The sequence below is a fragment of the Plodia interpunctella genome, chromosome 23 (assembly GCF_027563975.2).
Source record: "Plodia interpunctella isolate USDA-ARS_2022_Savannah chromosome 23, ilPloInte3.2, whole genome shotgun sequence".
NCBI lineage: Eukaryota > Metazoa > Arthropoda > Insecta > Lepidoptera > Pyralidae > Plodia > Plodia interpunctella.
In genome coordinates, this window is record NC_071316.1 from 6,265,723 (window position 1) to 6,277,840 (window position 12,118).

At 39.8% G+C, this 12,118-nt stretch overlaps 2 protein-coding genes across 2 annotated transcripts; both read left to right on the forward strand.

The window, feature by feature from the left end:
• Hsp83 (Heat shock protein 83) lies at positions 1 to 2,495 on the forward strand. The gene has a single exon (XM_053763288.1). It carries the CDS (start codon positions 201 to 203, stop codon positions 2,355 to 2,357), a length of 2,157 nt encoding a protein of 718 aa, XP_053619263.1. The 5' UTR covers positions 1 to 200; the 3' UTR covers positions 2,358 to 2,495.
• A 4,637-nt stretch (positions 2,496 to 7,132) lies between these two features.
• Positions 7,133 to 9,395, forward strand: LOC128680252 (heat shock protein 68). The gene has a single exon (XM_053763289.1). The coding sequence runs from the start codon at positions 7,344 to 7,346 to the stop codon at positions 9,252 to 9,254; it is 1,911 nt and encodes a 636-aa protein (XP_053619264.1). The 5' UTR covers positions 7,133 to 7,343; the 3' UTR covers positions 9,255 to 9,395.
• Positions 9,396 to 12,118: the final 2,723 nt, after the last annotated feature.

Here is a 12,118-nt window from a genome sequence, read left to right on the forward strand (position 1 = left end):
TGTCGCCCTCCACAGGAGCATATAAAAGAATTTGACAGGTCGGACCCGGCGTTATTTGAGAACCACAAAGTGAGCGAATTGCTGCGAAACTGCGCTAACGTGCGATATTTTAACACGTGTTCTGAGAAATTAAGCCACGCTAGTCAAAAACTCTGCAAGTAATATTAATTCGTGTGAAAGTTAAGTGAAAAATTATCAAGATGCCAGAAGAAATGCAGACCACCCAGTCCGGCGAGGTGGAGACCTTCGCCTTCCAGGCGGAGATCGCCCAGCTCATGTCCCTCATCATCAACACATTCTACTCGAACAAAGAAATCTTCCTTCGTGAGCTGATTTCCAACTCTTCGGACGCTTTGGACAAAATCCGGTATGAATCTCTGACAGACCCGTCAAAACTGGACAGTGGTAAAGAATTGTACATCAAGATCATCCCGAACAAGAGCGAAGGTACGCTGACCATCATCGACACAGGTATCGGCATGACAAAGGCCGATTTGGTGAACAACTTGGGTACGATTGCTAAGTCGGGAACAAAGGCGTTCATGGAGGCGTTGCAGGCCGGCGCTGACATCAGTATGATTGGGCAGTTCGGTGTGGGCTTCTACTCCTGCTACCTGATCGCTGACCGCGTGACAGTTCACTCCAAGCATAATGACGACGACCAGTACATGTGGGAGTCTGCGGCCGGCGGTTCATTCACTGTGCGTCCGGACCCAGGCGAACCCCTCGGACGCGGAACCAAAATCGTTCTCCATGTGAAGGAAGACCTGTCTGAATACTTGGAGGAGCATAAGATTAAGGAAGTCGTGAAGAAACACTCTCAATTCATTGGTTACCCAATCAAACTTGTGGTTGAAAAGGAACGTGAAAAGGAACTTTCTGACGATGAAGTCGAGGAAGAGAAAAAGGAGGAAGAAGGCGAGGATGACAAGCCTAAGATCGAGGACGTTGGTGAGGATGAGGAGGAAGACAAGAAAGATAAGAAAAAGAAGAAAACTATTAAAGAAAAATACACTGAAGACGAAGAACTCAACAAGACCAAGCCTATCTGGACCCGAAATGCAGATGACATCACCCAGGAAGAGTATGGTGACTTCTACAAATCCCTTACCAATGACTGGGAGGACCATCTAGCTGTCAAACACTTCTCTGTGGAGGGCCAGCTTGAGTTCCGTGCTCTCTTGTTCGTTCCCCGTCGTGCTCCATTCGACCTCTTTGAAAATAAGAAGCGCAAGAATAACATTAAACTGTATGTACGAAGAGTGTTCATTATGGACAACTGTGAGGACCTCATCCCGGAGTACCTGAACTTCATCAAGGGTGTGGTCGACAGCGAGGACTTGCCTCTCAACATCTCTCGTGAGATGTTACAACAAAATAAGATTCTCAAAGTAATTAGGAAGAACTTAGTTAAGAAATGCTTGGAGCTGTTTGAAGAGTTGGCCGAGGACAAAGAAAACTACAAAAAGTATTATGAACAATTCAGCAAGAACTTGAAACTTGGTATCCATGAAGATTCTCAGAACAGATCCAAACTCGCAGATTTGCTCCGCTACCACACATCTGCGTCTGGCGATGAAGTCTGCTCCCTGAAGGAATATGTCTCTCGCATGAAGGAGAACCAGAAACACATCTACTACATCACTGGCGAGAACCGTGACCAAGTAGCCAACTCGTCCTTTGTTGAGCGAGTCAAGAAACGTGGCTATGAAGTTGTCTACATGACTGAGCCCATTGATGAGTATGTTGTCCAACAAATGAGGGAATATGATGGTAAGACCCTAGTTTCAGTCACCAAGGAGGGTCTGGAGCTCCCTGAGGATGAGGAGGAAAAGAAGAAGCGTGAGGAAGACAAGGTCAAGTTTGAGAATTTGTGCAAAGTCATGAAGAACATCCTGGACAACAAAGTAGAGAAAGTAGTTGTATCCAACCGCTTAGTAGAATCTCCTTGCTGCATTGTCACAGCTCAGTATGGTTGGTCAGCGAACATGGAGCGCATCATGAAAGCCCAGGCTCTGCGCGACACCTCGACCATGGGCTACATGGCTGCTAAGAAGCACTTGGAAATCAACCCTGACCATTCTATCATCGAGACTTTGAGGCAGAAGGCCGAAGCTGACAAGAATGACAAAGCCGTCAAGGACTTGGTTATCCTGCTGTATGAGACTGCTCTGCTATCTTCTGGCTTCACCCTTGATGAGCCCCAGGTGCACGCTTCCCGCATCTACCGTATGATCAAGCTCGGTCTTGGTATTGATGAAGATGAGCCTATCCAAGTCGAGGAGTCCAACGCTGGAGACGTCCCACCTCTGGAAGGTGATGCTGATGATGCGTCGCGCATGGAGGAAGTCGATTAAGTTAATTCCCGCCTATTTTCTGTAGCCATGTTGTAATGGTATAATATCGCAGATTGTTTTGTGCACTGGTGTACAGCCAAAGACTGATTTAGTTCAAAAAATTCCATTATTGAAATAAATAATGTTAATTATAATGTACTTATTGTTTTATTTAACTAAATACTCCTTTAAATGAAACAACATAAGAACCACATAAGAACAACACAAGAAGGATTTTTAATTGCATCTACCCATGTAATATTTTTGTTTACACACATACACAACACACCTATTCATAGAAGTTAGCATTGTTTTTTGTCACTTGTTTTACACATCTTAACTTTATGAGTAAAAAAATTATGTAGTGAAAAAATATAATCTTTCAATTCCACGGGAATCATACATTCCATACATACGAAATTCCCAGCGAAGCTTGTATTATAAATACGAAAGTTTGTGAGAATGTACTGTTAATCTATACTGGACCGATTGTTATGAAAATAAAACATGGGATAGGTACTACCTACTTTTTATCCCTAAAATTCCCACGGGAGCGAACTCCCGGGGCGCAGCTAGTACGTAGGTAACCTAATATAGCGGCAAAATTTTGCAATAAAATAAAGGCTGCCACACATCAGTGCATCTGCCTGCAACACGACGCGGTGCATCTGCAGCATGTCATTCATATATCTACTGTATTTTGTATGCGTAGGTCACACCGATGGCAACAACGCATTGCATACGCATCAGGTAAGTATGTGGCCACTTTGCAGACGCATCCGATATGTGGCCGCCTTTATAGGTAGGTTCATGATGATGTGCTATCGACTGTACATGTTCTGCTGGATACTGATTATGTTACCTACGTTACGTCTCAAGATTACACAAACTATACTATTAGGTACCACACATTATTACTGGAAGTAGGTATGTAGGTACTTATTACTAATGAATTTTGTGTACGTTGTCGTCAAAGTAGGTATATCCCATAGCCATAAAACTTCATACTAATATTTTATTTTACGAACAAACAATTCTTCTCTACTGGATATTTATTATCTATATTTTTCTAGCCTTTTGTAGCATATCTAATGTACCTTTGTAATATTAACATTTTGTTCATTTCCTGTGATGTAATTATTTCTATTTCAATTTTTAGCTTACTATTACGCAATAAACTATACTCTAAACCTTCCTCGAGAATCACTCACACTCACTACTTTTTTTTGCTAACCCTTATTGTCCCACTGCTGGGCAAAGGTCTCCCCCATCCCCTTCCATTTGTTTCTACCTTGCGCAACCTCTGACCCTGTTCTTTCTGAATGCCCTCAGATCGTCGCTCCATCTTGTTCGTGGTCTTCATCTAAAAAATTTATCTAATACAAATCAAAATCCGTTGTGTAGTTTTAAAGATAGACAGACAGAACTAAGCATACATAGGGACAAACAGCTAGGTACCTTGTTTTATACACTAGATGTTGCCCGGGGCTTCGCCCATATTGGAATGTTGAAATATAGCCTATAGCAAATGTACCTTTCTAATGGTGAAAGAATTTTTTAAATCGGTTCGGTAGTTTCTGAGATTACCCGCCTCGAACATACAAACTCACAAACGCTTACCTCTTTATAATAGTAATAGAATAGAAGTATAGATAATATAATAATATTGTATGAACTATGTAATGATAATGATGCAAAGTGAAAATGCATGGTAAGTAGGTATGTTTGTTCGTTCAAGGCTTTGACCTCAGTTGCGCATAGCCCTAAAGCCTAGACTACTCTAGAACATTCTAGTCAGTCTGCCGCGCGTTGTATTGATCCATCGCGGCACGGCCACAGAACAAAGCGCAATCTATGTGATGTGAATGTAGGTTAGGTAGGTTGGGGGCCGGTTAATCGCGCGACATTTCTGGAGATTTCTCTGAAAGAAGGCGATAAAACAATGGATTCGATAGGCGTATATTTTTTATTTCTTTGTGAAAGAATTAGCTAGCACCATGTCGTTAATCGTCATTAAATACGTTAATGTTATTTCAATGTTAAATATATATAAATTCTGTATTTTTTATAGGTCGTTACTTACAATACAAGGTATCAAGGTCAATTATGATCACTGTATTATTGTCTGTATTGCCACTGCCAAAAGAAAATTCTAGAGCGCCTTAGATAAACATGCAGACAAATACGCAATAACACTACGCTAGATTATTACAAGGAAATTTCGAGTATTTCTAGAAAAAGAAGTGTGACAATGTGGTAAAAAGGCCTACCTATTGCGTTTTATAACAGCTTTATGATTTTAGTTTTATTTAGATACTGATACAGTATCACGTCTTTATCCCTTACGGGCTTGGTATAGTCAACAGTTGCGAAACACAAAAGCCACGTTTGTTTAGTTGTATGGCCGTATTGTTGGTTGGGTTATTATCCTAAAATACATTTTCTTACAAACTAATGATTTTTTTTTCGCCATAGATCCATAAATACCTATAGATAATATTTATGGATCTATGGCAAAAAAAAATCCAAGTTTATTAACCATGACCATGACAGCACTGATTTTTAGCACTTTCTTATTGTGGTATGGATAGTTTTGCACAACCGATAGTGACAAAGTGACAAGTAATATCGCAGAGCACATCAATACTATCGATAGTACCTACCTATTGCTTGTTTCAAACTATCGATAGTCTATTTTTTATTTCTACTTATACACAATTTAACCGGTTTAAGCAAGACGTGAATTAATGGCTTGTATGTATGCAAAAACCTAGACAACATAACACTTTATTCTGGAAATCGTGCATATTGCTCACTATAATAGTTATGCTTTGTCATAAGGTACGCATGTTACCTTTACCTATAAAGATATGAAGTGACTCAGTATATCAACACAACACTCGACAGCCTGTTTAGTGTAGGTGTTAACCAAATTTTAATTTCGCAATGAATCATAAGAATCTTCCAGAATATTCCATATTGACGTTAATCCTCGTTGCTTCCTCATTACTCTTGGAATGACTTTGGAAACTGGCCCATTCTATTTCACGCAGTATATTTATAACCTGTTCTAAATAAGGGGACACTCGATTTAAATTAGAATAGATTCCAATATTACTAACAGCCGCTGATGTCATTTTATTAATTTGTAATTTATTAAAATAATAGTTTCAATAAGTATACATTGCTCATACCACAGATTATATAATACTTCCAACACTCCAACACTAATCTGTTTTAAAAATGCTTCAATTCAAAATATGTATTTTAGACATTGGAATAATAATGTTATTTTCTAGAAATAAACATTTTGTTTGCGTGATTCATTCATGCTATACAAAAAAACGTAATCGATATGAATACCGAATTTTCTAGTATGGTATAGAAAAAAAATGAATGCAGCTGCGCAGAACAGCTGATGAGATGCCTGACCCCTAAACCAAAACAATGTTTCCCATCTCTTTCACGCGCTGTCAGAATCTCGAAATTTCTCCCCACATAAAGCGCGCTATTCACGAGTGTTTCGACTGCTCACCTGGAAATAAAAATTGTTTTTATTAAATTTATTACAAAAATATTAAATCTTAAGACTTGTAAAGCTTGTGAAAATATATTATTTTAAACATTGCAGTGTTACTATTGCTGGTTCATTTTGATGAAATTTAAAAGGTATGTAATAGGATCTGTCAATATTTAAGTTCGTGGGACATCAAAATTGGTTAAGTCGTTTTTGAAATATTCACAGTTTTGTAAAAACTCATCGTAAATTTATTGTGTTCGCGCGAGGTCTAAGTTCTCGGCGAACAACTAGTTTAATAAAAAAAAAAAGATTTTTGTTAGAGTTATTTTTGACAAAAGCAACATGAATAGTCTGCCTTATAATTCTCCTCACACCACACAGCTAGTTCGACACGGTCGTTATTTTTGCCTATCTCTTTCCCTCCTTGAATAGATCACCGCAACTCCTAAATTCCAGAGTTTTCCATAGTGATACCATATACAATTAATAATTTTACCCTGTATTTTTAACAAATTGAATAAAAGATTTTGTATTCATCCATATTGAATGAAAACAATCCAAAATCTATTTTTTTAAACATATTATTGGTAGGTAGTTACATATTTTAAGTATCAATATACCTAATCCATATGACACATTTTCTTATAGTAATATTGTGAACTACTACTAGCGTGCGGCCATGACACTATTTTCTACCGGCAGTTATTGCGTTGTGTGTGTCCCACTTCTCAATGTAACTATATAGTGTAAATATATGTAACTTGAAATAAATAAATAAAATAACTAAAAGTAAATAAATTTTGTGAGAAAAAATCTATTCAAATATACCTTTTTTAATAAGTCAATAGTTCATAAATACCACCCCAAACATATATTCAAGTTAACAGACTTGAATAAATATTGTTTAACCTAAGTTAAATAGATATTACTTATGGATACCTAAGTATCCATCTGTTATTTTTGTATTAATAAAACGAATACTAACACATATTACAAATAGCTTATAAACTAAAATATATAACATATTATGTCCTATGTAAGAATTGTTTGTATTTAATAAAATGTATTACACAATTACATAACAATGACATGCGAAATCTTTGAAAATTTGTTTAAAATCTCCCTTAAATGTCGGTAAATTTGACAAGCTGGCAACTTTCAAACGTCATTCATGCGTTGTTATTGTTGCGTTCTCTTTCTACCACGGTCGCTTGTTATTGGCTGTTCGATAGCAAGGTTCGAGAATGTTCGCTATTATCTCGTTCCCTATTGGTCGATTCCCGCAAGCGGTAGAATCTTCTCGATGCTGATTCGTTTGATATAAATACGTATTTTGGTGCGCGGGAAGGCAGTATTATTTGAAACACGAAACTAGACAGACGAAGAGTTGAGAGTTCGGTGCAAACCGGAGTTTATTACGCAAGTGAACGAGTGAAATATTCAAGTATTCAAGTTTTTCAACGTTGCAAGAAGATATAAAATACAAAATGCCAGCTGTAGGAATCGATCTTGGAACCACCTACTCCTGCGTCGGAGTTTGGCAGCACGGGAACGTGGAAATCATCGCCAACGACCAGGGCAACCGCACCACGCCATCATACGTCGCCTTCACGGACACAGAGCGACTCATCGGCGATGCAGCTAAGAACCAGGTCGCCCTGAACCCCAACAACACAGTCTTCGACGCGAAACGGCTCATCGGGAGGAAATTCGATGACCCTAAGATCCAAGCGGACATGAAACACTGGCCCTTCAAGGTGATCAACGACTGCAGCAAACCGAAGATCCAAGTCGAGTTCAAGGGTGAAACGAAGCGATTTGCGCCTGAAGAAATCAGCAGCATGGTCCTCACAAAAATGAAGGAAACTGCGGAGGCGTATTTAGGAACATCAGTGCGCGACGCAGTGATCACAGTGCCGGCCTATTTCAATGACTCACAGCGTCAGGCGACCAAAGACGCGGGGGCCATAGCCGGCCTGAACGTCCTACGCATCATCAACGAACCAACCGCGGCCGCGCTCGCTTACGGCCTCGACAAGAACTTAAAAGGCGAGAGAAACGTGCTCATTTTCGATCTCGGAGGCGGAACTTTCGACGTCTCCGTGCTCACCATCGACGAGGGCTCGCTGTTTGAAGTGAAGTCGACGGCCGGCGACACCCACCTCGGCGGCGAAGATTTCGACAACAGAATGGTCAACCACCTCGCTGAAGAATTCAAGCGCAAGTACAAGAGAGATTTGAAATCTAACTCCCGCGCGTTGAGGCGCCTGCGCACTGCGGCGGAGCGCGCGAAACGCACACTATCATCGAGCACGGAGGCGACCATCGAGATCGACGCTTTGTACGAAGGCATCGACTTCTACACCAGAGTTTCCCGAGCCCGCTTTGAAGAACTCTGCTCGGATCTCTTCCGAGGTACTTTGGACCCGGTAGAGAAGGCTCTGAAAGATGCCAAGCTAGACAAGAGCCAGATCCACGATGTAGTGCTTGTCGGCGGCTCGACACGCATCCCTAAAGTCCAGAACCTTCTCCAGAACTTCTTCTGCGGCAAGAAATTGAACCTTTCCATCAACCCGGACGAGGCGGTCGCATACGGCGCAGCAGTGCAAGCGGCCATCTTGAGCGGCTCCACCGATTCTAAGATCCAAGACGTGCTGTTGGTGGACGTCGCTCCGCTGTCATTGGGCATTGAAACCGCTGGCGGAGTGATGACGAAGATCATCGAGCGCAACTCGAAGATCCCCTGCAAACAGTCTCAGACCTTCACCACATATTCTGACAACCAGCCGGCGGTTACCATCCAAGTTTATGAAGGAGAGCGAGCGATGACGAAGGACAACAACTTACTTGGCACGTTCGACCTGACGGGCATCCCACCGGCCCCGCGCGGCGTCCCACAGATAGAAGTCACCTTTGACATGGACGCGAATGGAATCCTGAATGTGTCTGCGAAGGAGAACAGCACTGGTCGCAGCAAGAACATCGTCATTAAGAACGACAAAGGCCGTCTATCGCAAGCGGAGATCGACAGGATGTTGAACGAAGCGGAGAAGTACAAAGAAGAGGATGAGAGACAAAGACAGCGTGTGGCCGCGCGCAACCAGCTGGAGTCTTACGTCTTCAGTGTGAAACAGGCAGTTGATGAAGCAGGAGAAAAGTTGAGTGAGGGAGATAAGCAAACAGCGCGCAATGCTTGCGACGACGCTTTGAAATGGCTGGACAATAACACCTTGGCTGAGAAGGAGGAATATGAACATCGTCTGAAGGATATCCAGCGCGTGTGCTCTCCTGTCTTGACCAAGATGCATGGCGGCGGCGCGGGCCAAGGCATGCCCGGAGGAATGCCAGGGGGCTACCAGCAAAGGAGTGGTGGACCCACCGTAGAAGAAGTCGATTAATTGAAACCATATACTTAACGATTAAACCATAGAATCTTATCTATAAAGTATTAAGTTGATTTGTGATACTAATTTTAAGACTGATCTAACTTATATTGCAGCAGATGATCACCTTGTTGAAAATAAATTAATTTCATTAAATTTTTGCTTTTTAGTTTTCCCCTACACAAATACATAATAGTTATACATTATCAACATAGCAACATAATTACTTTAGCAAAAAATTCGACAACAACAATTAAGGCGAATGAAATCAGTAGATTCGCCCGCAATGTGATTATTTTATACTAGATGTTGCCTGGGGCTTCGCTATAGCAATCTTGGATAATATACTTTTCTAATGGTGAAAGAATTTTTAAAATCGGTAATTTCGGAGATTACCCGCCTCAAACATACAAACTCACAAACGCTTACCTCATTATAATATTGGTATGGATTTATTTATACAGATGTTAGTGGCCCCACAGGCCATCGGAGTGGCCGTATTATTGTCTATTAATATCCTTACGTCTAGTAAAATCCATCTTGAAGATCCACTTTTCTACTTTAATCCATGATTCAGGACTTTTTGAAAAATGGATTTTTTAGAACTAAACTTGTGTCTAAAGATCCAATGGGCGACACTTGCAATCTCCTATATAAAGTAGGAAGTGAGCAAACAGTTCAAAATTTATAAAGAATGTGGTGTTTAATAGCTTTTGTGACATTTCCTTCAAGGGCAGAGAGCCAAAATGTTACAATCAAATGAATCACGAACGAGTATTCTTGTATTGAAACAAAGGAATTATTTTAAAAACATAACAAATATTGTGGTTGGGACCCAGTGATATTCTCATTTAAACATATTTTTTTCGTCCTTAGATATACCTAACAAAAAGACTCCCCCCCCCTGTCTGTCTTCAGAACGCGATTAAACTCAATCTACTAGTCGGTATTTTGTACGGTTTTCACCAATAGATAGTGTGATTGTGAGGTTTATGTGTATAACTTATTATGGTATTACCGGAGCGTCGCCGAAACGGACTGCTAAGGAACGTAAGGTGGCAGATAAAGACATAAATTACACACTTGCTTTTCGATGGCTCAATAGTTAAAACACAGTCGCGCAAACAAAGATTTGCTATCACTGTACAATAGACGTGAATAGATTGTATCATTGGTAATTAGATTCTTAGTAAATAAGACATTATACATAGTATTTCCAGCTACAATGACCGAAAGGTAATTGACCTGACGATTTCTTCATAAAAGATATAATTCTTTTTATTCGTTTCATCTTTCATATTTTAAAGTTGTGATAGTTACTTTTAAAATCTATGGTAGCAGAAAGGCCTTTGCCCAGCAGTGGGACACAGACACTTAAACGGGCTATATATATATATATATGTATAAAAAGTTATTTTTGTTGTATTTTCCTCTTAGTCATTAATAATGTTCATCCATCTTGACATTGTTACTTAGATAATATAATTGTATGTATATGTCTCGCGGATTTATCTCGCAAACTCTTTTCTGGTAGCGCCATCTTGTTTGGTCTCACTGAAGATCAGCGTCATGGCTCTTCGTCACGGCACAAGCTGAGTGGTACCCTTTTGTAGCATATTAATGTACCTTTGTAATATAAAAATTTTGTTCATTTTCAGTGATGTACATTAATATGCTATGAATATATTAATTTCTATTTCTAAAAGCCTTCTTTTTTAGCGCCTGACACAAAAATATAGGTATATGCCAAGAAACAATTTTTGCTTGATAAGAAATAAACGTGGAAAATATTGGACATGTTAAGTCGTTACGATTACTGTAATTACAGTAATAAGGTATTTAATTCTTTTTTTTTTAAATTATGCACAGCTACAATGAACGGTGTACAGACGACCAACACTGCAGTACAACTTCTCAGCAGTGCTCGTTCCGAAATGCTAGTAGTTTGTAGCTTTTTTTTGAGACATTAGTATACAATATACCTAATTTAAAAAATTTGCCTGTGATGGTGATGCTGTGACTTTGATGTCACGTAAAAGAGCAGGGCTTAATTCGTTTTCTGTTCGGACAAGGGCGAAGCTATGGTGGAACCGCTAACCCCACTCGTCTGCCTCTACCCCGCGTATTGTTACACAACTTTTGTTGAAATGTCGATAGGCGTCTCCTCTTTGCTTCTGCTTTTATTCAGTACCCCCACTAAGCCCCACTTATATCGCCATATTCTTTTTACCGAGCTTTAGCTAAGCCGGTATTTTGTAATCTGTGGCTAAGCAAATGTTCTTGTATACAGAACTTCTTCCCGAAAATCTCAACATTAAATTTGAAATAAGTAAAAATGTCCAAAATAGACTTTAAATAAAAAGTGACACGTGCCAACTCTACGCCAATTTGTAAAGGCTAGTACACTGGGCGGGTTACAATACAACCCAAAAAAAAAAACAAAGAAAAATACAATTCGAAAAGAAAAAAATCTTACAAGATTTTTCTCGAAAGTGGAACAAATGCGGTCCTGGAAACATCCCCCCCCCGATATATATGTGTGATATATGTCCTAATATACATATACATATATATTAAACACGCATATTATAATAGTCAATGAAGTGAAAGCGTATACCCGTAATATCTAATCCTGAGATTGTAATATTCTGTATGTGGCGCTGGTCGCTTCAAGTCCTTGTGCAGAAGGCCTACCACGAAACATACACTACCACGAAACTACACGTTATTAACGCCCACATGATGCCTCATTTTCACATATCTTGTAAGCATCGTGTGATAAGAAGAGATCGTTTGTAATATTGTCGGGTACATGCATAATAATAGTATAGCATGTACCCGACAAATAAGAAAAAATGTTGACCCAACTAGTTTTTTTT

What these genes read in the sequence shown, in the direction of transcription:
- Hsp83 (XM_053763288.1), top strand. Translation starts at nt 201, where the DNA reads ATGCCAGAAGAAATGCAGACCACCCAGTCCGGCGAGGTGGAGACCTTC.
- LOC128680252 (XM_053763289.1), top strand. Translation starts at nt 7,344, where the DNA reads ATGCCAGCTGTAGGAATCGATCTTGGAACCACCTACTCCTGCGTCGGA.